This window comes from Equus asinus, chromosome 19, assembly GCF_041296235.1.
Source record: "Equus asinus isolate D_3611 breed Donkey chromosome 19, EquAss-T2T_v2, whole genome shotgun sequence".
NCBI classification, from domain to species: Eukaryota; Metazoa; Chordata; class Mammalia; order Perissodactyla; family Equidae; genus Equus; species Equus asinus.
Window position 1 is genome coordinate 1,513,466 of NC_091808.1, and position 24,731 is coordinate 1,538,196.

At 50.7% G+C, this 24,731-nt stretch overlaps 2 protein-coding genes across 15 annotated transcripts in view; one reads left to right on the forward strand and one right to left on the reverse strand.

Annotated features, from left to right (window-relative positions):
- The first annotated feature begins 213 nt into the window (after window positions 1-213).
- MTERF4 (mitochondrial transcription termination factor 4) lies at window positions 214-5,489 on the forward strand. Of its 2 annotated transcripts, none has more exons than XM_014842884.3 (4): window positions 214-597; window positions 1,888-2,386; window positions 3,992-4,176; window positions 4,875-5,489. In XM_014842884.3, exons 1-4 carry the CDS (start codon window positions 214-216, stop codon window positions 5,235-5,237), a joined length of 1,431 nt encoding a protein of 476 aa, XP_014698370.2. In that variant the 3' UTR covers window positions 5,238-5,489. The 2 variants fall into 2 exon arrangements, with proteins under 2 accessions (XP_014698370.2, XP_014698371.2); XM_014842885.3 differs by having other exon boundaries at window positions 382-523.
- A 1,276-nt stretch (window positions 5,490-6,765) lies between these two features.
- Window positions 6,766-24,731, reverse strand: part of SNED1 (sushi, nidogen and EGF like domains 1) — an 80,228-nt gene continuing 62,262 nt past the window's right edge. For 2 of the 13 annotated variants that reach the window (XM_070489182.1, XM_070489175.1), the window contains exons 25-32: window positions 24,079-24,223; window positions 23,886-23,971; window positions 22,126-22,227; window positions 15,779-15,895; window positions 15,109-15,196; window positions 12,481-12,564; window positions 11,634-11,671; window positions 6,766-9,751 (exon numbers count right to left, since the gene is read on the reverse strand). In XM_070489182.1, coding sequence (XP_070345283.1) covers window positions 11,635-11,671; window positions 12,481-12,564; window positions 15,109-15,196; window positions 15,779-15,895; window positions 22,126-22,227; window positions 23,886-23,971; window positions 24,079-24,223 — 659 coding nt within the window. In that variant the 3' untranslated portion in view covers window positions 6,766-9,751; window position 11,634. Of the gene's footprint in view, window positions 9,752-10,100; window positions 10,922-11,633; window positions 11,672-12,480; window positions 12,565-15,108; window positions 15,197-15,778; window positions 15,896-22,125; window positions 22,228-23,885; window positions 23,972-24,078; window positions 24,224-24,731 lie in introns of those variants that run through there. The other 11 variants (XM_070489181.1, XM_070489180.1, XM_070489179.1 and 8 more) reach the window with 11 other exon arrangements.

Here is a 24,731-nt window from a genome sequence, read left to right on the forward strand (position 1 = left end):
GGGTTTACACAGGATCTTGAATAACCTTATCTGGGCCCGACTCCGTTTTTACCCAGACGGCCTGGTCTCCACCCCAACACGAAACTGCTTCGGGAAAGATGCTGCTTTCCCAGGGGAGTCACTTGCGCCGGGGAACCGGTGGGTCCACCAAGGTTATGGCTGCATCTCACCTCTACTCTTAAGAGGAATTCTAGAGTAATAGGAAGCAAAAGTATGCCGGCGGAGCTATGCACTGGCTGCGCTGGCCGACAGCTCCAGAAAGTGGGCGAGCCGGGCACAGAGGCAGAGGGCCCGCGGCCTCAGGCCCACGGCGCCGGCGGGAGGCGAGCGGCGCGACGCCCCAACGCTGGACACGCTGCGAGCAGGGCCGCAGCGGAACGCGCTTCCCGCGCACTCGCGCTTGCGAGGGGGAGGGTGGAAGTAGCGGACCGGGGAGGGCGGAAGTGGAGGACCGGTGAGGGCTCCGTTTCCGGCTCGGGGTCGCAGGCGCCACCTCCGTGCTATGGCGGCGCTTGGCCGCCAGGTGAGGTCGGGCCGGGTACCCAGGCTCCCCGGGGACGGGGGCAGGGACGCGGAGGAGCCACTGCTGCCACCGGGGTGTGTGACGGCAGGCCGTGGCATCTCGCAGCCAGAGCCTCCCGGGGAGGCCGGTGCACGCCGATGTGGTGTCGCGCCTGGACCCGAGGCACTCACTGCGCGGTTAGCCCAGCTCCTCTCGGCCCTCGCTGGGCCCCACTCGCGAGTGAATCTGGCCGAGGGAGTATCTGGACCACCCACAGGGCGAGAGGGGGAGGCCAGGGAGAAGTGAGCGCGTCGGGTACTCACCCGACTGACCGAGGCGGGTACGACGGTAGATGACGCTGCAGGGGCTTTGGGACGGGGTGCGAAGCGAGTGAGTGCCTGAGCGATCTGTGCCTGGTCGGTTACGCGCTGGCCTGCACCGCTGAAGAGTTTTGACGTAAACGGCAATTCTGCATACAAGTTGGCTGCTAGACCAGTTATATCCAACAGGATTCTTTTTGCGGAATGAATTTAGGTACATGAATCGGGAGACTAGCATGAGGTCCAGATTTTTCAGGTGTGGATAGCAACTCAGACCCCCAGAGTTGGCATGAAGATTATTTTAAACTAAAGACGTTTGCGATTCAGCTGATACAGGAAGAAGCTTTCTCGGAGCTTTCCTTACGTCACTAAAAGTAGAAACTTCTGGGAGTGAGGCTGCCATGGAGTCCCTCTCCTGGGGAGTTTTATGGCCTTGAAGGAAAAAGAAAGACCACTTGCACCTGCATAAGCAAACATTATCACAAACTTTCGTATCTCCCTTTGTTCCTCTAGAAACCCATTTGTTCTTCCCATGGAAGCTTTTTCTCCCCCTCTGTCTCCCCTATTAAGTTAGCCCCTAACTTTAGTCATTTAAGGAGCTACCTCTTTTGTGACCTGCTGTATGTATATGACTAAACTTTGTGTGTTTTTTTTCCCCTCGTGTTAATCTGTCTGTTGTCAGTTAAATTTTCAGCCCCGCCCCCCCACCCAGGGCACTGAACCTTAGAGGGTAGAGGAAAATGTTGTCTCCCCAGGTAGGCAGACTTTACCAGGTCATCTTAAACTGGTTCTCCCCTGTTCCTGCCTACTTCTGTCCTCAGTTATAGCAGCAAAAGCTCACAGAGACTTGCTTGACTCTCTGATCTCTATGCTCTTAGCAACACTCTCTTCTCCATTTGTGAGCTTCCTTCTCTGTAGACTGAGGTTGGATAAGATTTTGCAGATTGCTTATAAAAACTGTTATGTTTATGTGGGTCCAAGGCACTAAATACCCTGGTTCAACAATCCTGTAGTGTCTATTGGGGTGGTGAGGAAATAATCCGCTTTTGGTCCTGTCTCTTATAGGTCTTTGGCTGGCACCGCCTGATGCCCCTCATTTGGGCCCATGTTGTTAGGCAGCCGCCTCATCTTGGAGAGCAGAAAAGGACAACTGCTTCTTTGTTGCGTAAACTGACCACAGCCTCCAGTCGAGGGGGCCTTGAGGACTTATCCTGTAGTGAACCCAGAAAGTACATGCAGGAACCAGAGTGCAGGACACCTCTTACTCAGTGCCTCCTTGAGAATCAGAGGACTCCTGTGGATCGAGGGTGTTCGGAGCGAGAGAAGGTCATCAGTTCCCTCCTGGACATGGGTTTCAGTGATGTCCACGTTAATGAATTGCTCAGTATACGACCAGGCACCCACCCTCAACAGTTGCTGGACATCATTTCAGAATTAATACTCTTGGGTTTGAATCCAGAGCCTGTGTATGTGGCCTTGAAGAAAAATCCTCAGTTATTGCAACTGCCTATAATGCACATGAAGAAGCGCTCCAGCTACCTGCGAAAGCTTGCGCTTGGAGAAGGTACAAGAAGGTGCAGATTTTATACATAGCGCTGAGAGGAGTCAGAGCTAGGGAACGAATAGCCTAGGTGAGATGGATTAGGGAAGGTTTCTGGGGAAAAGTCCTCGAGAGCAATGTGTGGTTTGGCTTGGAGGTGAGGGAGAGGAGTGACCTCTGCAGAGGGCATTGTTAGAGGGAAGAGGGGAGGGTGGGGACTAGAAGAGAGAATTGGAAGGGACTCCTGTCTGGTTTGTTCACTGTGGGGGTTCTAGCATCTAGAACAGTGCTGGTCACCTGGTGTGTGCTCAGCAGATAGATGTCAGTGTGTGATGTTGATATGTGTGACTATGACCAAGTTCCTGCTAAAGACTTGGATTCCAGGTAGGTGTCTTGATTTGCTGTGGAACATGAGATCTTCCCAGGCTCCTAGGAAATTGGTGGAGTGGCTGTTCCCTCCAGCCTCACCCCCACTTCCAACAGGATTCATACCTCAAGGATCCTGGAAGTTCAGTGGATCTGTTTATGGGCTTCCTGGAAAAGGGGCTGGGGGCCCATGCGGGTCTCCAAGAACCCCTCCCCACTTTGACCAGAGGAGTTCTATTATTCTTTCTTCATTCATGACTCTTACTGGTAGATTGTTGCAGGGAAGAAAAGGTTTGGTGAGCCACTATTTCAGAGGATCAATAGGCCTCCTCCAGAAGATAAGCAAAAAGATGGCCTTGTGTGTTTCTTTTAACAGGTTTCCCATTGCAGTGTAACCTAAAAGGCTAAACTTAACACCTTATGTGCCATGATTATTAATTAGCAAGCTCCGCCCAGCCTTAAGAGGCAGGTATAAAGTCTAAACTGAAATTCATTCCTGACACATTTAAGAAGACAATTACTAACTCAGCTATTAGGAAGATTTATATTAACAGTTTAAATAAGGGATTTTAAGTTTCCAGTTACTAGATTTTGTCCTCCTACCCACAGGAAGCCCATATGCCCCAATTTGCCTGGGACAGTCTCAGGTTGTACCAGTTATCCTAATGCAATTATTAATAGAGCCTTCTTCACTCTGAAGTGCACTAGTTTGGATAAAATACATGGTCACCCCACTAACTAGGACACCGGTATCTGTGGTTGTGCATCATGATTATTCTTATTATTACATTAGTTATCATCAGGGAACTTCTTTTCGTGGAGTTCAGGCTCCCAGGTCTTAAGATTGTTGGTTGTGAATGCTTCTGTGACTGTTTTATCATGGAAGGAAACAGAACCCAAAGCGCCAACACGGGGGAAGCTACTATCCCATCTTAACTGTCTCACCGTTCCAGGAACTCCCTGTGAAATTCTTTTCTGGGCAAGGAGGGCAGGAGGAGGAGACCTGGGATATGAAGTAGGCCTTTTTTCAGCCAGAAAGAGGCCTCCTCTTTATTCCAGGGAGGGAGGGCTGGTGAGTCTGAGAAGTGGGAGGGAGTCAGTGGGGAGGTGTGTCATTCTGGCCCATCCCCTTCCATGGTGCCTCTGGGAAGACCTATCCCAGGCCTCTAAGAAGACCCAGGCTAACTTGAATTGGGTGTGGCCAGCCTGGTGGGTTTTGGAATATCCTGAACTTATGCACTTGCCCTTTTTTATGTTCTTCAGGGAAACTAAAGAGAGTCCTTCACTGTTGCCCTGAAATTTTCACCATGCGTCAGCGGGACATTGACAGTGTTGTCAGGGTTCTCAAGGAGAAGTGCCTTTTCACGGTACAGCAGGTAACGGAGATTTTGCACAGATGCCCCTATGTTCTTCGGGAGGACCCTGGTGCACTGGAGTACAAATTCCAGGTGAGAGTGACCGATAGAGTGACTGGCAGTGCCAGCAGGTACTGTGTGGTGTGGGTCCACTGTATGGATAAGAGGCCTCAGACACCCTGGGGCGAGTAGACAGGTGGAGGGCCTCTGTCCTCTCCACGCACCAGCCAAAGAGAATTGGCTTTCACTCCTTTCACTTCTTTACTACAGATAAAGCCCATTCTGCAACTTTTCTGCCATTAATAATGAATGACCCAGCCCTATTCCCAGAGTCCAAATGGGGCCTGTTTGAAATAGCCAAGTTAAAAATAGCTAAAATCTTCCTATCTTTAGAACCTATTTTGCATGTTGATTTTAGAAATATAATTGTGACAGTTGTCTTAACTTTTTGGTGACGATTATGATGACTTAGGTCACATCCCTAGCTGTTTTCTGAATTTTTTGCTTATTCTTTCCATACTCTTAGTTTTTCTTCCCCTGCCTAAAGAAAAATAGAGCTTAATTTTTTCCTCCTGCCCCTTCATTTTCTGTTGCATTTGCCTCAATATGAACTTGAAAATGCTTTGAAAACTGTCAGCCATCATCCGGATGTTGGGTATCAAGGATGGTCTGCCGTGGTTAATTAGGCAGTTCTTTTTGAGTGCTCTTGGACAGCCTGAGTGTAGTACGGATTGTGGAGTGACAGGTTTTAGGGTTCTGCGCCTGAGATTCCTAACTGTGTCTGTGTCCAGTATGCCTATTTTAGGATGGGGGTTAAACATGTGGACGTGGTGAGGACCGACTTCCTGCAGTACCCCATAACCAAGACCAAGCAGAGACACACGTTCCTCGAGCGCCTAGGACGGTACCAGACCCCTGATAAGAAGGGGCAGACGCAGGTCCCCAACCCTTTACTCAAGGACATTCTCAGAGTTTCAGAAGCTGAGTTTCTGGCCAGGACAGCCTGTTCTTCTGCTGAGGAGTTTGAAGTTTTTAAGAAGCTCTTGGCTCGGGAGGAGGAAGAGGAGTCTGAGAGCCGCATGCCTGATGGAGAAAGCACAAGTGTGGACGAGGAGGAGGAGGAGGAGGAGGAGGAGGAGGAGGAGGAGTTGTGATAGAAGGACTGGAGTGAAAAGAGCCCAGCAATATCAAAGAGTGTTTTAAATTTCTTGAAGCTTTTCGGAACTTCACTTGGGTCTTCTCAGGTTTTCATTCTAGAACTGATGTTTCGATGAAAAAATTATTATAAATCACCTGAGAAGTAGACAGGTCAAACTGAATTGGAGATGCCTTAGTTTGGTCTGTTGGGTCTCTGTGGGGAGGGCCCTGTCAAACCTGAATAAAGGACTGACTTGGAGCTGTTAAAATCAGGGACTCAATACGTCAACATTTGGTTTTACTTTTTCTCTTTTGTGTATGTAGGTGATAATTCCATGACAGTGTGGGGGACAAGGGTCCTTCTGGTTTGGGAGTTATTTTGTATTTCCTTCTAGTGTAAAGATAAAAGTATGAGAAGGCAGTGAGGTGTAGGACATCACAGCACTTTATTTTATGAAAACAAGTAGCAGGTTTTCCACAAAAATACTCATATTTTTAACCCAAAAATATCTTTTGCTTCCTAGCTGCATTCAGTGTCCAGCAGAGTGAAAGGGAGCTGATTAGTGATGTGCGGTTTCCTTCTGCACAGCTGCTTAATGCCAGCGAAGCACTGGGGCACCTTCCTCTCTGTGAAGAACAGGCCCTGGCTCTGACCTCTCGGGGAAAGTTCACTTTTGTGCCAGCCCATGGCCAGTGGGTCATGTCCAGGCCTGAAGCCTCTGGCAGCCATAGAGTGACCTGGAATGTGCCAAAACAGGAAGGGGCTGTGGAGGGTCCTATCCAGTCATGTCCCCTGCCCATTTTACAGATGGGGCTTCTGAGACCAAAGGAGAAACACCTGCACAGGGTTGTGGAGCAGGGCGGAGCCTGCAGCCAGGGCTACAGGTCTAGTCTTGGTTTCATTCCAGGGAACTCTCTGTGACTCCAAAGAAGGTGGAAGTCTTCTCGGGGAACCCAGGGGGTCTGGGAGGGATTTGGAGAGTTGGGGTCAGGGAATGGAATTTGGTGTAAGCCGGGGGTCATCTGTGAGGTAGAGGCCCAGCCTTGATAGCATGAACCCATGAGAGGTGGGAAGGTTGGTGCTTCCTGGAACATTCTGGGTGTGTCTTCCTTGGGGGGACCTGGCACAGGATCCATGCTGTGGAAAACATTGCTGGTGATGTGGCCAAACCTCAGGTCCCTTTGGCAGCATTTCACCGACTCTGTGGGAGTCCAGGTGCTTAGCCTTATTTGTCCCACAGAGACCATGGAAGAATCCAGTCGGGCGGCAGTTCTCACCTGGGGACCTTCTTGGCCCCAGAGAACATCTAGCAATGTCTGGGGACGTTTTTGGTTGTTAGGACCAGGAGAGGGTTCTACTGGGATCTAGTGGGTTGAGGTCAGGGATGCTGTTAAAGATCCTGCAATGCACAGGATAGTCCCACAGCAGAATGAGCCAGGCCCAAAAGTCAGCAGTCTCGGGTCTAAGAAACTGCTGTAAGGCTTGGTCCGGCAAAGTGCAACTGTATTGATTCATGAGAGCCTCAGATTGTAAAGGGGCTTACATTTATTGTGTTTCCTTTATTTAAAAGAAAAGTAAATAGCTGGTTTTTAAAGAGAGTTCCTTTACCCTGTGCATTGGAATACCATTGATAGGTCTGAGCTGTATTTTATGGTGAGGATTCAGCACTGAGGTGTAGATGCTCTTGTGTTCTCCAGGCTCCTATTTGAGCATGACTGCAAAGAGAAAGATTTTTTGTAAAAGAAAAGTAGCTCAGTGAATCCCTCCACGTCTGAGTCAGGCGTTGGTGGCAGTAGTTTGCCAGCGGGAGGAGTTCCAGCTAAGGGAAGGTGCTGGAGGCTGGCTGACGCTGGGTGGAGCCCTTGCCTGCTGGGTCCGCCGGTGGCAGAGCAGTGGGGTGTGGCGTAGGTTTCCTTGCGCCGCCTCCCCCCCCACCCCCCAAGGACAGCCCACACGCAGTGGGGAAAATGGAGATTTTGTCATTACTGTGTCTCTCGGTCTGGGCAAAAGGATTTGAAAATGAAGACATTTCACTCTGTGCCAGTGTTTTCACTTTTCCATTTTGTGGCATCCAAGTGACCAGCACTTTTCCTGGAACCTAGGATTTTGTTTGTGCCCAGTCGGGGGACTAAGGAGAATCCTAAATCTGTGCTCGATTAGGTGGTCAGTTCGTCCAAGTTTTGATTAGCAAATGGGTAACTCAGCAACTCATGATTATTCCTTCCATTTTCACACAGGAATAAATGTTTCTTCCCCTCACAGTTTTCTGATTCCATTATTAATAATTTCCTTGGGTGGACTTTGAGTATTTTTGAGGAAGACATCAGAGTTCTTTTTCTTTTGCTGAGGAAGATTAGCCCTGAGCTAACATCTGTGCCAATCTTCCTCTATTTTTTTAGTATGTGGGCCACCAGCACAGTATGGCTGCTAACAGAGCAGTGTAGGTCCACACACGGGAACTGAACTCGGGCTGCCAAAGTGGAGCACACTGAACTTAACCACTACACCACCAGGGCTGGCCCTGACATCAGAGTTTTAAGAAGGAGCCATGTGAGAAAAGCAATGGCTCATGTGGAATGTTTCAAGGATGAATTGTAATTCTTTTAGCATCAAGAAGTCTGTTTACTAGATATTTAATCTGTAAAACATCAGAATTGGTTAATCATACGATAACAGCACCAAGCTCAGGATTCAGTAGATTGTTCTGTAGAAACAAATGCTTCTAGGCTAAAAACTGGAACATGTTTGCCTCATGGCTGAGGGGCTTGAGGTTATTAACATGGTAGTAGAAAGTTCCATCGACTTTTCCAGTGATATCACTTGATCTTGCCATTTGTTGGTGATGCTATAGCTCACACCGACGCACAGCGACAGGTTCTGGTACGCTGCAGAGGCCAGCAGTACATGTCCATGGTTTTCTTGATTCACCCGGCATTGGAGCCCCTTGACTAGGCTCTGCCGTCTTCTCCAGGTGGGCCTTGGAGACTGGGACATTCTGGAGTACAGTAGAGACTTCTTGAAATGACTGTTCTTCCTTTCTGAAAATGACAAATTGCATAATACACAGACATACGCACACAAAGTTTTAATAAAAATAAAAAGCCTAAAATATACTCTTAACTCTTCAAAAAATGTTTTTATAAAAGATGAAAGGGAGGCGCCCTTTCTGTGGCTGTAATGCTGACTTGGAGCAGAGCCGGTGGAAGACATACAGGGGCTTGAGTTCCAGTTTGGATCAGCTGTTAAAAATGTTCAACATGCTATGAGGCAGGGTGATTTCTTTGGTTTTAATCTCTTTTGCAGGGAGAGGATAGAGCTGTTTAGAAGTGTGCTGGAAAGCGGATGTGGCAAGGTGATGCCGTGTTCTGCTTGTAAAGATGGAAAGACTGTGCTTACTACCTGATAGCCTAAAACAGTTATTACTTGAGTTGTGGACTAAAAGAAATGTTAAACGTTATGTAGCGTAGCCCGCCCCAGCTGTCCATCTTCGCTGCGTCCAGACGTGTGAGGAGGAGCCCTTGCTGCACCTGGTGCAGGGGCTGCTTCTGCTTTCCAAGCGGGGTTTGTGTAGCACTTCCATGAAACTCTGGGGTCCTTGATGGCTTGGTGTGACTTGTCATCAGGGGGATGGCTTCCTCTCTATAACGGCCTAATCCTGGGTGACCTCATAAGACCAGGGGCTAGCCTAGTGTGGCCCATGAGACTTGCCCCCACCCCCGTTTTTGTAAATAAAGCCTTATTGGAACATAGCCACACCTGTTCAGTCACGTCTGTGGCTGCGTTTGCGCTAGGACCACAGAGCTGAGTAGTTGCCACAGAGACCATCTGGTCCGCAAAGCCAAAGGGATTTACCGTCTGACCCTTTACAGAAAAAGGCGTAGACTAAAAGTGTCTAAACTCAATCTTAGTATTAACATTTTCTCATTCAAAATCTACTGATCCACATGCTGGATCACTAGCCTGCAACCTGTCAGCATGAATAATCTGCTGGTGGAGGAGAGCCGGGGGAAGCTGCATCTAAACTTGGCTTTCCTGTCTGTGTCACCTCATTTCTGCCCCTTCTCTCAGCCCCACTGTCTCTGCTGAAAAGCTGGTGATAGCACTTCCTCCTCAACTTGATTGTTAGGTCTCAGGCAGAATCTTCCTCTGACCTTGGAGTCTGAGCACTGGTTTCAGAACGTTGCAGAAGTGTTACTGGCTCGCCTACCAGCCTCGCCAATCCCGGGCTGACACTCTGGCTGTGGATGGACGGCCCCTGTAGGAAGCCGCAGCCTGGGTTACAGCACAGGTGTTGGAGGTGATGGGTCTGGAGGAGTCTCCCTGGCTGTGGCCAGGCAGGGCGGTGGGCTGGTGAGTGCCTGGTCTAGCCGTCTGTCTTCTAGAGGTTGGAGGAGAGCAGTCGCAGAGGGGACTGACTCAAGCCAAGACCTTGTCTCTCGGGGTGTCCTTTTCAATTCGATTTTAGACCTCGTCTTCTTGGGCTTTCGAAATTCATGAAGTTGATGGAGTGTAACAAGAACGTCCTGAGTCCTTTGAAGAAAAAGCAGAATGGGGCATGAGAAGAAGGATACTCATTCCCCTGAAACGGCGGCTTCCCGTTTCTCTTAGCGGTCCTCTGGTTGTTGTCGCATCAGGACCGTAAGGTGTGCTCCCTCTGACACGGCAGCAGATGGCGGCAGGCTTGTTGAGGATGACAGACTGCAACCCCCAGAGTCAGGGACATTCGGGCGGCATTGCAGCTTTTACATCTGAAGTCTGCAGGCTGCCCCCCTCCATTTTGGGACACCCCTGGATCTCTGAAGGCACTGGCTGTCCCAGCCGCTCTGGATTGAAATGAATTCTTGCACTGTGTTCTTGGGTGTGTGTCTGGGTATACGTGTTTCTGTTTCCTGCCTATTTGTGTTTTCTCCACTGTTTCAAGAGTGGGTAGTCTAAAAGTCAGTGTTTGATAATTTGACAATTAGTTGAGAGTTCCTGATTTGTTTTTATAGAAATGGATTTGCTGAGCGAGTTTTTAAAAAATATATTATTCTTTCATGTGACTTACTGCAATATCAATATTTCAAACCCAAACTATATTTGTCGGTTCTTAATCCTAGCCATGAATTGCTTGCCAGCCTTGGCGTACGTGCTTTGGATGTGTTTGTCTTTGTGGTGTGAGGTGGGAGGGGGAAGTGATGCCTTTGAGTGGACAGGAACTGAGTGCGGAGACATTTCACATGTGAGTGGACGCTGCCCGAGGTCACACATTCTCTCTCATGTGTGCTTCCCCCCCTGTGGATCCCAGCCTTGGCCTTCCGCTTGGTTGCTGTGAATGCCTTTCCTTTGGTGTCAGCCTACACCTGCAAAGCTCTTTTGTTCTGGTTGTTTGTAAAGGTCTCTGAATAACATTTCGCCCTCATTTCCTCACCATGTAAAAGATGTGGCCCTGTTTGTGAAGCTGCTTGTTCTCCCCGTGCCTCACTGTCCTCTCCTACAACACCAGGAAGATGGATTTCCAGGCTCATCTATGGAGGAGGAGTACTAAGCTGTCCGGGGCCAAGCAGAAATCCTCTGTCATTCCCGGTGACATCATGCTGAGAAGAAACTGTGTCAGGCTGTAGAGATGGGCCTCTGTGGTTAACTCAGTATCTTCCAAACTATGGTGAAGACTGTCCAGAGTGTGCATGTGGGGAGGTGGGGTGGATGGGGTTGAGTTGCCTAAAGAGTTTGGGAAATGCTGGATTAAATAAGAGTAGGGTTGCAAAGTTTCTTTCATTTCAGGATTTCTGAATGCTTAGGATTCCTGTGTCCACTGGGACATCCCCAGTGACAGAGTCTTCAGGACTCCCCAGAGTTATGTGATCAAGGCCCCACACCCCATTTTTTCTTTCAATACACTACCATTCACACATTCACAGGGTCTGGGAATCACTCCCTTAACCCCACATTCCTAGAATTCCTCTGCAATCTAGGTATCCCAGTCCCCTCCTACCATCACCCCCCCAACCCCCCCCCGCCCTGGCCCCACCTCCCTGTCAGTACCACCTCTCTCCACGTGCCAGGTGTTCTTCCAGCCTCTCCAAGTGCTCACCCCTCACCCCCATCACTGCTGATCAGGGAAGGTTTCTCAGGTCCCTTGAGATAGAGTAGGATTCGTCTTCACCCCAGAGAGCCTCATTCCCACCTGAAGATGTGTCTGTGCCAGGTTTGTATCTATTGGGAGGCCTTCATACTGTTTTTTCTCGCCGATTTTAACCCCTTCAGGGCATTCTGAAACCTTGTGGTCTGGGAGTTTGGGATACAGAGCACACCCTGAACTTTCTTTTGCCTTGCTCCGGAAGGAACAGGCAGCTCTCTAAAAGGCCCAGTGCTGGGGGCATGGCCTTCCGACTTCCCAGCAGCCGCTCAGCGGCCGTGGTGGGGAACATACCTTAAGATTTCTTCAGTGTTGCACTGTTACTCTGTTTCCTGAAATAATTAGAGAAAGGTGGTTTAGGAAAAAGAATCTGTGCACCTGTAACCTGAAGCTTCCTCCGCCCAGGTGCCTGCTTCGTGCTGCCTGGCCTTTAGCTCACATGTACCCCAGTTCGGGAGTGCCATCAGTGAGACACTGATGCAGGGATTAGCATTCCCGTCTGTCTGAAGACTGGAGGCGTGCAGTAATGGGGAGAGCCACCAGCCTGGCCAGATGTGAGTGATGGGCAGTAAGAAAGCGAGAGCCACCCGAGGGAGGACACAGTGTTGGTGGGTCCACACTGTGCTTTTCCTCGATAGTCAGTGACACAGAACCCAGTGTGTGGCTGCTGCTTGGTCTGTGAAGAATATGACTGCGGTTTGGACTCTGCTGTTTGAAAGCATACAGTATACTCAGGCAGTGCATTATATGATAACTCTTACGGCTACCTTGAACCTTTTGGGGGAAAGAACCTAGATCGAGGGAATAAAAAGTAGAGATTTACTATATTTGCAGTTATATACTTGGGCCTGTTAATAATGCTCCATGCTTCCCAATTCTAGTACTAGGTATTGTGTGAACCTGCGTAACCAGAGTGACCCCCCAGCACCCACCATGCTGGGCTCTACCCATCTGGGTGTGCCCACGTGCACACATATGTGCACACAGTTTCTTGAAGAACGTCATTGCACAGTGGCTGCACATTTTGGCAAACCAAGGGCCTGTGGCATCTCACAGCACTCAGTCCCCAGGGCCGCCCCTGCCCCGTTACCCAGTGAGCTACACGCAGGACACAGCATGGGCCTCTTCCCCGAGGTGGCACCTGTTTGGGGTCTTCCTGATGCTTGTGCTCTCACAGCTCTCTTTGAAGCAGATGTCCTGGTGCACTTTGTAGACCTTCTTGTACCTGTGTCACGAGAAAGCTCTGTGAAGCCCGAAACTGGAGCAGAATGTTGCCCGCCTTCACCTCGGCCACGGGAACCCACAGGGAACTGTGCAGGGGTCTGAGGAAAAGGCCATTCTTTCCTTAATCCTTACCTCCTGGGGATGTATTAAAATGTCCAGCATAAAAGTCATGTAATTTTTTTAAAAACTAACTTTACCGAGGGATAATTTGCATAAAGTAAGATACACCCATTTTCAGTGTACATTTTGACACTTTTCTGTTTTAGGGAAGTTCCTGGAGAAGTCTGAGGGGCCTTGGAGATGCGGCCGTTAGATGTGGCAGTGGGGACAGGAGCCCCGCCCCCATTTATTAACTAGTCTGCTTCGAGCACGTCTCTGGGCTTAAGCCTCAGCTTCGTGTGCACTGGGAACTACTCATACTGCTCTGTCCCAGGTTTGTAGGTGGTAACGAACGGGAAGGCGTTTGGTTCTGGTTAAAGCTCTCAAATGTCAGAGCTGCTGCAGAGAGAGATCCAGGGAACCTGCCAGGCGAAGCTCCGCCTCGTGCGCTCCGTCTAGCAGAGCCTTAGGGTTTAAAGCCTTTGGGAAGGCTTCCATTGCCAGCCCTCGGAGGAACGGGACCTGGAGTTAACTCGCAGCCTGAACCACCAGACAACCAGACAGGACATAGGATCACTTGTTTCAGATGTTAGAAAACAGACAGTGCAAGACCTGATCCTTGAGAGAAGGAAAACAGATGAGGTGAGCCCCCGGGTCGCCCTGGAATTCAGTCTGAGCCACTTTTTGGACTGCATTGCAGGTGCCGGGGGGTCCAAGTAGTGGTCACACTGAACAGGGCGGGTAGAGGCAGCTGGAATTTGTGGGGCAGAGTACTAGAGAGGAGGGAGCTGTGCAGAAGAAGAGCTCCAGAGATCTCTAGAGGCATCCCCTTGAAAATTAAGCTGGTAGTAGGCAGGAAAAGAGGAATAAAAGTAACAAAGATCAGATGGGACAAATAGAAAACAAATAGCAATATGGCGGAGTTCAGCCCAATCATATCACTCGTTACGTTAACGTGTTAATGGTCTAAACACTCCAATAAAACCATGGATGTCAGGCTGGATGTAAAGCAAGACCCAACTATATGCTAAGTACAAGGAGGGCACTTGGAGAGGCAGAGACATGGAACGTGAAAGGATGCAAGCTTTGGGCAAGTGCAGGGCTCTCCCGGGCAGGCTCTGGTGTAAGTTGCACAGTTGGAAGATGGTGGATGCTGGGTTCAGGCTGGCATTCCACACAACCCAAATTCAGATGCCTGTAAACACACATTCCCAAATCCCAGCGTTCTCTGCGCCTCCCATGTATTCCTGTCGTGTTAGGACTGGCTTCATGTCCCAGCTCAAATGCAGCCTCCAAGACCTTGCCTTCTTGCCTCCATCCACAGTGAGCTCTAAACACGTCATTGGACATGTCACCCCCTGCTCAGCACCCTCTAGTAGCTCCCCATTTCACAGAGGACAAATGCCAGAGTCCTTCCAAGGGTCTCCAAGGCCCTGCCAGGCTCCTCCTGCTCCCTCAGCTCCAGCTCCCCTGGCTTCCCGCTGCTGCTCAGACACGCAGCACGCTCCTGATTTAGGGCCCTGTCAGCTGACATTCTGACTCTCTGGGAGAGATGTCCTTGCCTCATGTCCCTCCCTTCCTCCATGTCTGTTCAATGTCACCTTTCTCATGAGGCTTCTGCTGACACCCCATTTAAAGCTTCAGTGGGCCCCTTCCCATCCCCCAGCCCTGGCTCTCCCGGCCCCACGTGTTTACCTCCTCCTTTTCTCCTTCGCACTGACCACCTTCTAAAACACCACATAACATACTTGTGCTCCTGTGTGCTATCTCCCTCATCTAGAATGGAGGGATCCCCAGCGGAGGACTTGGGCCCGTTCTGTTCACTGACATGTACTGAGTGTCTAGAGCCACGCCTGGCACACAGTAGGTGCTTGTACGTACTTGTGGACTAAATAGATTATAAGTATGACCCACAGAGTCACAGAGTGTTAGCAAGAGAGGTCCCAAGAGGTAAGCTAGGCAAACTCTCCCTCTGCAGCCCATTTTACAGACGGTGAAACTGAGACATGAGTGGCTCACCCAGGGCCATATCATGACTTAATGGCAGAAGCAAAACTCAAGTTCTCCTGTGCTGTTTATCTTTCCAGGGGATGCGAGGCAGAGGCAAATGGCACTTCCTGCTTCCTGTGTACTTGTGGCCCTGCCACCCAGGGGAGGGGGGCTCATGCTGCTCGAGGGTGGAAAAAGGAAGGCCCGAGGGGTTGGGAGCTGGGGGTCGGGCTCCTTGGCCTCCTGTGCCTTAACTCCCAACTGCACAGACAGGCAAATTTATTCAAACTTTCTGCCATATGGAGGGAAGAAGCAGTCAAAGCAAGCCCCTTCTGTGACTGTGACCGCCAGACCTTCTCTGGGGCTTGGAGGGTGGGGTGAGCTGGACTTTGTGAAAGCACCTCGAGAGGTCAGGAACACTCTACAAACACGGTGAAGGCGGAGGAGAGAAACTTACACGTGGTGACAGACGCCTCCTTCCCAGACTGGAAAGGACTTTGTCTCCGAGAACAGCCGCGTGCAGGGCTGGGGCACCTTTTTACAGGCTGCCGGCACAAAGGAAAAGGGCCGTGGCTTACAAGGAGCTCAGTGCATGGTGGGAGCTCTCTTTCTGCACCTTCGGGGAGGCCCTGGCAGCCGGGCTGGGCCTGGGGGTCCACCCCAGCTGCTTCCTGGGCTGGGGGCCCCATCCCCAGGGGTGCTCAGCGACTGGGGGTGCTGCTCTGACTCAGGGTCCTTGAAGCCTGCCGTTGGTTTCCCTTAGGCCTTCCAGTAGTCTCTGGGCCCTGAGCCAAAAATAGCCCCCTGCACTCACCTCTCACTGTGGGGTGGCTGGCGCTCTGTGTCCCTCCTTTCTGACTGTCTCCAGACCCCCAATTAGCCGGGCAGCACCTTTCACCCTGGCACTTTGGGGACAGTGTGAGGCCCAGTGGCTCACTGCCCGCCAGCCTCCCTACCTGGGCACTCGGAAGTCTGGGGCACTGAGGCTGGGCCCCTGTCCTGGCACCTCACAGTTTGAGGTTCTTGTGGCAAACCCACCCTGGCCCAGCGTCACAGCCTGCTGTGACAGATGTCTCAAGGCCAGGCCCGGGGACCCCTGTAGGCACCAGGAGTGGCTCCTGACTCACCAAGCTCGCAGCGTCTGCCTTTGAAGCCTGGGGCACAGTCACAGCTGTGGGTGTCCACACCAGGCACGCAGGTGCCTCCGTTCCGACAGGGGTTTTCTGAGCAGTTCGTGGGGACATCTGTAAACAGGCCATGAGCTGTTAGTTGCTGGGACCCCAGGGCAAGGCCTGCATTATTGTGTTGCTACCTCCTGCTGTCCCCAACACCACTGGGCCCTAGGGGTGGCCCTGTTCAGGTGGTCAGAGAGAGCACAGGTGGGAAGATGGGCCTCAGTATGCCCGGCCCTGAGCCCATGATCTCAAGGTGGGGAGGGAGCAGCCAGTGATTCTGCTGGGACCCTCAGTGCTGAGCCATCACACTCCACACACCACTGGAAGCTTAGATCATGGTGGGGCTCTGGTCGCCTTCAGGAGACTCCCAGCTCCGCCCTGGCCTGTGCCCGCCCCCCCGCTGCAGCATTTCCGATGACTGTGCCCTGCACAGGGTTTTCTCTTGGAACGCCGAGGCCTCCCCTCCAGAGCCTCTCTTGGATCTCCCTCCTCATCCTCCGGGGCTTGTCCCCAGGTCCCAGCCCCCGGCAGCCTCCCACCCCGAGTCCAGGCAGCTGTCTGTGCAGGACTCTGTGCTGGCATCCGTGCGTCATGCCCCCACAACAGCATCCTCACCACGCTGCTGGCAGCTAGGGATGGGTGCTCAGGGCCGCTGCCAGGGAGGGGTGGGCCTAGCTTTTTCCCTGAGGGTCCACTCTGTCCTCTTCTTCTTTTTTTTTTTTTAGCTTTAAGATATCTGTTGTTTTAATTTTTAACTTAAAAAGCATTGAGAAACACAGAAGAATTATGCAGACCTCACTGCTTTCAATATCAGAAGGCCAGTCTCCCCTCTGCATCAAATCCAGCACCCCCTACCCCAGCCAATGCCCCCTCTTTGGCTTCCTCCCCACTGGCGCCAGCCACCCTTCCTGGGGGCTGACCGGGTGGGCCTGCCTCTCCCGTTTCCCCCTTCCAGGCCCTCTTGGGTTCTGTCTGTTGGCTGGTTCCCCTCCTCCCTGTTTCTACTTCACTCTCTCCTTTCCCCTCACTGTACTCTGGGCCTTCCTTTTTGTCTTTCCTGATGTGCTAAAGGTGAGTTGTGGGCTTTAGAAAACTTTTTATTACGAAAAATTTAAAACCTACAAAATGTAGAGTATGAAGAACCCCATATATCGTCACTCAGCTTCACCGATTATTAACATTTTGCCAATCTTGTTTAATCTATTTCCATCTTTCTATCTCCCTTTATTTCGCTTGTTGAAGAATTTCAGAGCAGTTCACAGAAGCCATTTCACCTGTAAATATGTCAGCAGGTATCTAATACATAAAGACTTTAAGATATTTTATGTAAGCACAATGCAGTCATTACAAAATTAGCAGTAGTTCCTTAATATCATGAGAGATCACAGTCCATGTTCAGATTTCCCTGATCATCTTAAAATGTCCTTCATGGCTGGTCTCATCTAGTCAGGATTCATAAGTATGCACACTGCCTCAGTTTGATGCAGCTCACGTGTCTTTTCATCTATAACTTTTCATCTTCCCTCTGTATTTATTGAAGAAATAGGCCATTTGTCCTGTAGAATTCTCTGGATTTGACTTATTGCTTTCTTGTGGCATTAACTCATCCCCCAGCCCCCATCCCCATGTTTCCTGGAAACCGGTATTTCGAGAGAGGGGCTTAATAGGCTTCAGGGTCAAATGGTCTTTGCGGGACTGCTTTGCCGGTGGAGGCCATGCACCCTCGGGCACTCCAGGAGGCGTGTGATGTCTCCGAGTCCAGTTTCATTGATGTGAGGACTGATCACTGGTTCAGTGTTGGCAGCCTGGTTAATCCAGAATAAAGATCTCAGGCTCTGCACCTGATGGCTTGAGCACCCATAGAGGTCCCTGATCTAGGCTCCAGATCATCCAACTCAATCTGTGGCTCCTCTGCCCTCACTAGCTGGAAAGTCTTTTCTGAAGAGCTGCTTTCCCTCACCCCCTACTCGGTCACCCTGACATACAGCCCATGCAGGCAAGGCCGGATAAGTGCTCCATTCTTTTCCTTTATTTGTACACTTGCAGAGTGAGTTGGTCCCCCAGCAAGCTCTAAAGTTGACCAATACGTTGTTTGTTCTTTTTGAGCATCATTACGAACTTAGGGATTTTTTTTTTTAAAGATTTTATTTTTTTTCCTTTTTCTCCCCAAAGCCCCCCGGTACATAGTTGTATTTTCTTCGTTGTGGGTCCTTCTAGTTGTGGCATGTGGGACGCTGCCTCAGCGTGGTTTGATGAGCAGTGCCATGTCCGCGCCCGGGATTCGAACCAACGAAACACTGGGCCGCCTGCAGCGGAGCACGCCAACTTAACCACTCGGCCACGGAGCCAGCCCTGAACTTAGGGATTTTTATATACTTGATGAGTGTCAGTCTGTTGCTGTCATTAGTTTTCTTGATGCTCAATTTATCCTATCTTTGGCCAGCAGGAGCCTTTCAGGTTGGCTCCTTTGCCCTTTAAACACAATCCCAGTTGTTTTTGAAAGCTTGCTTGCTTTTTAAAAGTATGTCCTAGGCTTATTTTGTCCATATCCTGCTTTAGTCTCGGAATCAGCCACTTTCCACAGACTCTGGTTCCTTTTGGTGGAGAATGGCATCTGGAGCCCCTCTGGGCATCAGGGGGCTCGCTGTTATTGGTGTGTCAGTGCTTCAGGACTTTGCAGGAGACAGAACTAGGAAATTCGATGTGAAAATAAACAAATTATGAGTTCATATCAGTATTTCTTGTTCAAATGATCAGAGTCAAAAAGAAAAGCACAGGCGATTTGCTTCTTTGATTTTATATTTTCTCTCTCTGTGCTGGAAACCTTGGTGGCATTAACAATTATTTTCTTTATCCCACAGTGTACATGTCACAGTTTTAAAATAACAGTACCGCTAACATCAAGATCACTGAGTACAGCGTTAAATTTCTTGCAATTCTTTTTGTCCTTAGAATATATTCTACTAGGAGTGAATAGTCAGAATGCTGTTTTTAAAATCACTAGAAATGATACTGTTTTCCTGTGTGGTTATGTCATCAACATGATAAGTTTATTTCAGTTTGTTTTCAATTTTCAGGATTTTTTTTTTTTTGATGTCACCTAAAAAAAATTTTCTTGGTTCTAAAGTCAAAACTATAAAGGCACATTCAGAGAATTCTAGCATCCATCTCTGTTCCCTTTACTTCCTCATTCTTGTTCTTTCCCTCCTTGTATAGTTAGCCATTTTTATTGGTTTTCTTTTTAAATATAAGAAAATATATATACTCACATTTCCCTTCCCCACTTTCCTACACAAAAGAGATAGTGAAAACACTGTTCTTCACGTTATATTTTTAAAATAACTTTATTGAGATAATAATTTATACTGTACAATTCACGCATTTGAAGCGTACAATTAATTGGTTTTTAGCATATTCACAGATATGTGCATCCATCACCATAGTCAATTTTAGAATATTTTTATCATCTCAAAAGAAACTCCGTACCCTTAGCTGTCACCCTCCCTATACCTCCACCGCCACCCACAGTCCTAAGCAACCGCTGGCCTGCTTTCTGTTACTATAGATTTCCCTATTCTGGACTTTCTTATGAATGGGATCACATTATATGTGGCCTTTTATGACTGGCTTCTTTCACTCAGAATAATGTTTTCAGATTCATCTATGCTGTAGCATGCAGCAGTGCTTTATTCATTGTTTGGGTGAATAATTTTCCTTTGTGTGGATACACCACATTTTGTTTGTCCGTTCATCAGTTGATGGACACATGGGTTGTTTCTACCCTTGACAATTGTGACTAGTGCTGCTGCAGACATTCAGGTACAGGTCCCTGTGTGGACATATGTTTTCATTTCTCTTGGGGATATGCCTGGGAGTGGAATTGCTGGGTCATATGGTAACTCTGTTTAATTCTTTGAGGAATCACCTGTTTTTTTCCCCGAAGCGGCTGGACCGCTCTACATTCCCACCAGCAGTGTTTGAGGGTTCCAGTTTCTCCACATCCTCACCAGTACTTGTTGTTATCTGACTTTTTATTCTAGCCATCCTAGTGGGTGTGAAGTGGCATCTCATGATGGTTTTGATTAGCACTTCCCTGATGACAAATGATATCAAACGTCTTCTCATGAGCTTGTTGGCCATTTGTGTATCTTCCTTGGTCAAATGTCTATTCAGATCCTTAGCCTATTTTTTAATGAGTTATTTACCTTCTTTTTATTCAGTTGTAAGAGTTCTCTATATATTTTAGACACAAATGCATTTTCAGATATATGATTTGCAAATATTTCTCCCATTTTATGGGTTGTCTTTTCACTCCTTGATGGTGTCCTCTGAAGCACAAAAGGTTTTCAGTTTTGATGAAGTCCAATTTATTTTTTTTTCTTTGGTTGCTTATGCTTGTGGTGTCCTGTCTAAAAGTACTTTGCCGAATCCAAGGTCATGAAGATTTACCTCTGAATTTTCTCTAAGAGTTTTATAGTTTAGCTCTTGCATTTAGGTCTTTGATCCATTTAGAGTTAATTTTCTGTGTGGTGTGAGGTAAGGGTTCAGCTTCCTTCTTTCACATGTGGATATCCACTTGTCCCAGCACTGTTTGGGGGGGACTCGTCTTTCCCTGCTGAATGGTCTTGGCCCCCTTGTTGAAATTAGTGGATTACAGACCTATGGGTGTATTCTGGACTCTCAGTTCTATTCTATTGATCTGTAAGTCTATTAGCACTGACTGACAGCGCAGAACACTGGGCAAAAACACAAATCTGGGAGACTGCATGCAGCCAGACCCATTATAAGGAAAAAGCACAGCTGTTCAGGCCCATGGATATGTGGTGAGAGTGCTCCCCACCACCTCCCTTCTAACAGAGCAAGGGCTCTAAACACGGATTCAGGGTTGTGCTTAATGGGCAGCACAACAGCAAGGTATAAGTTACTGTTCATGTTCCAGTTCAGGGGTAGGGTTCCAGATCTAAAGGCCAGTATTTTCGCAAAAGCTAGCTAGCTAAACTAACTAAATAAAAGGGGGCCATCATGGACTGATGATGAGAGTGTGACAGGAACCAAAGGCCATTACATATTTTTTTTCGTCTTACCACCTAAACTCATCTCACACTCCCCTAGGGCCTGTGGACCTCACATTAGCAAACACTGCAGACTACAGTGCCATCTGGGGCCAGCCTGGTGTCATCTGAAATCTCTCCTTCAGAAGGGCCCAGGAGAGGTCATTCACATCCCTCTAACTTCTGAGTGTTATGAAATGAAACGTCTAATATTGAAAAGGGCTGACACATCACTAACCATCTGATGAAAGGTTTGTTTATTTCACTTACAAGACTGCACCATGCCTTAATGGGATTGTTCACTGACTGCATCTGACTCACAAACCCACCCTCTTGGTGCTCACTGAGGCTGATGGCAACTTTGGGCCTCCTACGGTGAGGGGAGAATGCTGAACCGTGGGATTAGTGGAGCCACTGTTTGCAAACGCACCCCCTGGCACAGGTGCTCTTCCTGTGTACAGGTGTCTTTGGTAACCTGGGGGCCGGCCTGCAGGTGAGACGCGCCCTCAGAGGCAGCACCCTGGGTGCTTGGCTCACCGTTCACCGAGGTCTCTGCCATCTTTAGGGTCTAGTTGATGGGTGAGCTTGGTCTGAGCCTATGGTGTGACTCGGGAGAAAGGCCACTGGGTCCTAGAAGAACTGACCCTAAGGGACGTGGCCTGGGGGGCTAGAACAGGAGGAACATGGAGCCAGGGTCTGAGTTTGTGTAAAGAGCCTGGGCCTGTTGGTGCGGTCCACAAGGGGAATGCCCTGAGAGGATGCGCTGTGGGGACACACCAGCTGTGAGTCTCTCCAGACAGAGCACCATGCCAGGGCCAGCTCAGGCCCTGCTGGCCCCTGCCAAGCCTGGGTAGCAGCCTGCCAGGCGATGCTCCAGCTGGAGCACACTCAGCAGCCAGCCCTCCACTGATTCCTGCTGTCGTGCTCAGCATGCTCCTCTGTGGAGAGGCAGGAGTGGGCTTTTCACGGGAGGGGCAGGAAGGGTAGGAGGGCTGTCTCTCCAGGGCAGACATGGGTAGTAGTTTGGGTGGGTGCTGCCCCTGGGCCAGTTCCCTGTCTATAAGAGGGTGAGGTGCCACTGCCTGCATGGTTTGCTTCACCCGACCCTTTCCAGCGTGGCATACTCGGCTGCCCTCTGGGTGGGCTCTGTGCCTCCTGCTTCCTCACTGTGGGCGGCCCCCTCCTCGACTACAGCCTCTAAAGCCTCCAAGGGTGGTCAGCCCTGGAAGTCCACTCCTGCTGACTTACTTTCCATGTCCTTGTCGCTGCCGCGTTCGGGGAGCTGGGGGGCCAGGCTGACCTGCTCAGGGGCCTCCTCCGCGTTCTCAGGCTGCACCAGAGCTGTGGGTTCTAGGAGAAATCAGGACACCACCGTGCGCTGACCACGCAGCCTGCTGCCTTGCACCCAGGGCTGTCCTTGGGCTGCCTTCTTGAGCTGCTTCTCTCCCTTGGGTTGTAGGGACATCCCTCCATGGTGGAGGCCCAGCGTGGCAGGATCGGGGTGCCCACTGACCTGCTGCCTAGGGCATGGAGCCCTGTGGGCCCCCACACTGCCTCCGGTAGGACCAGTTTTTCTCCAGGCAGGGCCCAGCCTTCACTTTCCTGCTGACCCTCAGCAGGGAGCTGGCTTCCACTGCGGCCTCCACCAAAGCTCCTTGGTGAAGGTCATCAGGGGTCTGAGGCAGGGCCAAATCTCTGCCTGACCCACTGGCCTCATTCTTCTAAGCATCCTTCAAATTCTGCTCTTTTCTCTCCATCCCCTGCTTCTTGGGGGCTACAATGCCTCTTCCTTCCCCTCGTACTGGCCCTCAGCAGACCACACACTTGGCCATCCCCTAACTGAAGTCAGCTCCTTGGCAGGGTCCCCACCGTGCCCTCGGGCATCTTCTCCTGTGGCTTCAGGAGGTGGTCGGAGGTGGTCGGAGGCAGCCCAGCCTGTTCGGCTCTCCAGATACCTCTGTGCCCTCCCTCCTCTGGGTCACCGTGTGCAGTGACCCCTTCTGCTGCTCTCCTGCTGGTCACCAAGGGCTGCGATGCCCCTGCCCGCTCCCCATCACTCTCCTCGGTACATGGTCTTTTCTTCCCTTGCCTGGAGAGGTTTTTGCTGGTTGAAAATTATCATTAAACTAGTGATTAGGCTCTGTGCTGGAGAATTCCGTGAGGATGGGACCTGCTTATAGGTGAGGATGAGGCCTGGGGAGCCCTGCTCAGAGTTCTGAGGTCCTCTTGGGCAGGGGCAGCTGGCAAGCAGGTGGCTCCTGGCCTGCTGTGTCAGAATCTCAGGGGAGGCCTGCTGTAGGCAGATTCCTAGCCCACCCCCACCTGCTTAACCAGGTGGGAAGGGGCCAGGGCGTCTCGACCCATCCCTCATGGCCTCTGGTGCTGGGGCTGGGAGGAGAGGCCCGGTAGGATCCTGCTCCTGGGCCGAGCAGGATCTGAACCCAAAGGATCTGCCCTTAGCATGGGACACGACCTCTTAATGTGACAGGGATGTGTTCTCCTTAGACCATGATGTGTGCCAATCGCCCGGCTCCTTGTTAAAAGACAGATTCTGATTGCAGAGCTCTGGGTGGGATCCTGCACTTCTGGAAGCCCCCAGGCAAGGCTGGCACTGCTGGTCCAAGGACCACACTTTGAGTAGCTGTGAATTAGGTCGAGTCATACTCTCCTGTCCTGCTTACTACACAACACTCGGAGTCCTGACCCGCCAAAGCTCCCATGTCTCAGACCTACTTCTAAAAGGGTTATCTTTCATCATCTCTCATGTGCCCTGCCAGCAGCCTGTGTCTTCAGCCCACACAGCTGTCATGAGTCCGGGGATGGTGTGAGTTCTTGTGCTGGCCCGGGCCCAGGGTGTTGCATGTGGTCGTGGTCCCTGGCTGGAGATGGTGTTGGGCACTGGGGGTGGTCTTTGAGCCCAGGTTTTAGGGGCCTTGTCCCTCATCCTTCTGGGAACAAAGGCTGGGTGAGGTGGCAGTAAGGCCACTAGGGTTAGCTTTAGGACTCACGCGATCTCACAGTGACTGATTTGCTGGGCAAGCCACTGAACCTGGCACTCACTCGTCCTCTGCCATCCACGAGCTCTGAGAACCTGCTGAGAGAGTCACCACGGGTCACCATGACAGAGTACCATGCCTGGGGTCTCTCGAGGTGACCCCTGCATCTGGCACACTGCATGGGGCTGATGGCTGGGGCGTGTACCTGGGGGACTGGGTTGGCGTTTCAGGGGCACCGCGGTCATTGAGCAGGCGCAGCTCCGGCAGGCGTGCGGGGGGCGGTCTGTTTCTGAGCACCCGTGGGTGGAGTCCCTCCCGGTGCCAGCGTCTGTCGGCACCGTCCCTCGGAGCTGTGGGCAGGTGGGAGGAGCAGGTGGCCACAGGAGGTTGGTCTGAGGCTTCCCTTTGCCCCCGTCCCACCCCCATGCTTGGAGGTGAGAACTGAAGGGACGTGTGCATCCCTGCAGTTGAATGGCAGGTTGAATTTGTGGCTTTCTGAGGTGCCCTGGAGCCCCACTCCCCGCCAGCCGGGTCTGAGGAGGAGCCACAGGGTTCCTGCTGTGATGCAGACATTGCCTGGGAGTCTTGAGACGGGGCTGGTCCTAGCCCCTGCCCTGGCCCAGGTTCTCCACCTGCAGGGCGAGGCCAGGCATTCGGACCGTGTCTGGACTCACCTTGGCTGAGGCCCCCACCCTGCATTGGCCCTAAGAGTGAGAGTGTGGCTTCTCTCTGTGTCCTTGTCACCTAACTGTGCCCTTCAGCTTCCTGGCTGGGTACCCTCCTTCACCTGTGAGCCTCTCTTCCGCAACCAGCTCACAGAGGGGGCCCAACCTGCGTTGTCCACCTGGGAGGTGTGTC

Excerpts from the sequence above, each read along its gene's own strand:
- MTERF4 (XM_014842884.3), top strand. The coding sequence starts at position 214 with ATGCCGGCGGAGCTATGCACTGGCTGCGCTGGCCGACAGCTCCAGAAA. Across the intron at positions 598-1,887 it reads GAGCCACTGCTGCCACCGGG|GTCTTTGGCTGGCACCGCCT; the intron begins GTGTGTGACGGC and ends TGTCTCTTATAG. Across the intron at positions 4,177-4,874 it reads CACTGGAGTACAAATTCCAG|TATGCCTATTTTAGGATGGG; the intron begins GTGAGAGTGACC and ends GTCTGTGTCCAG.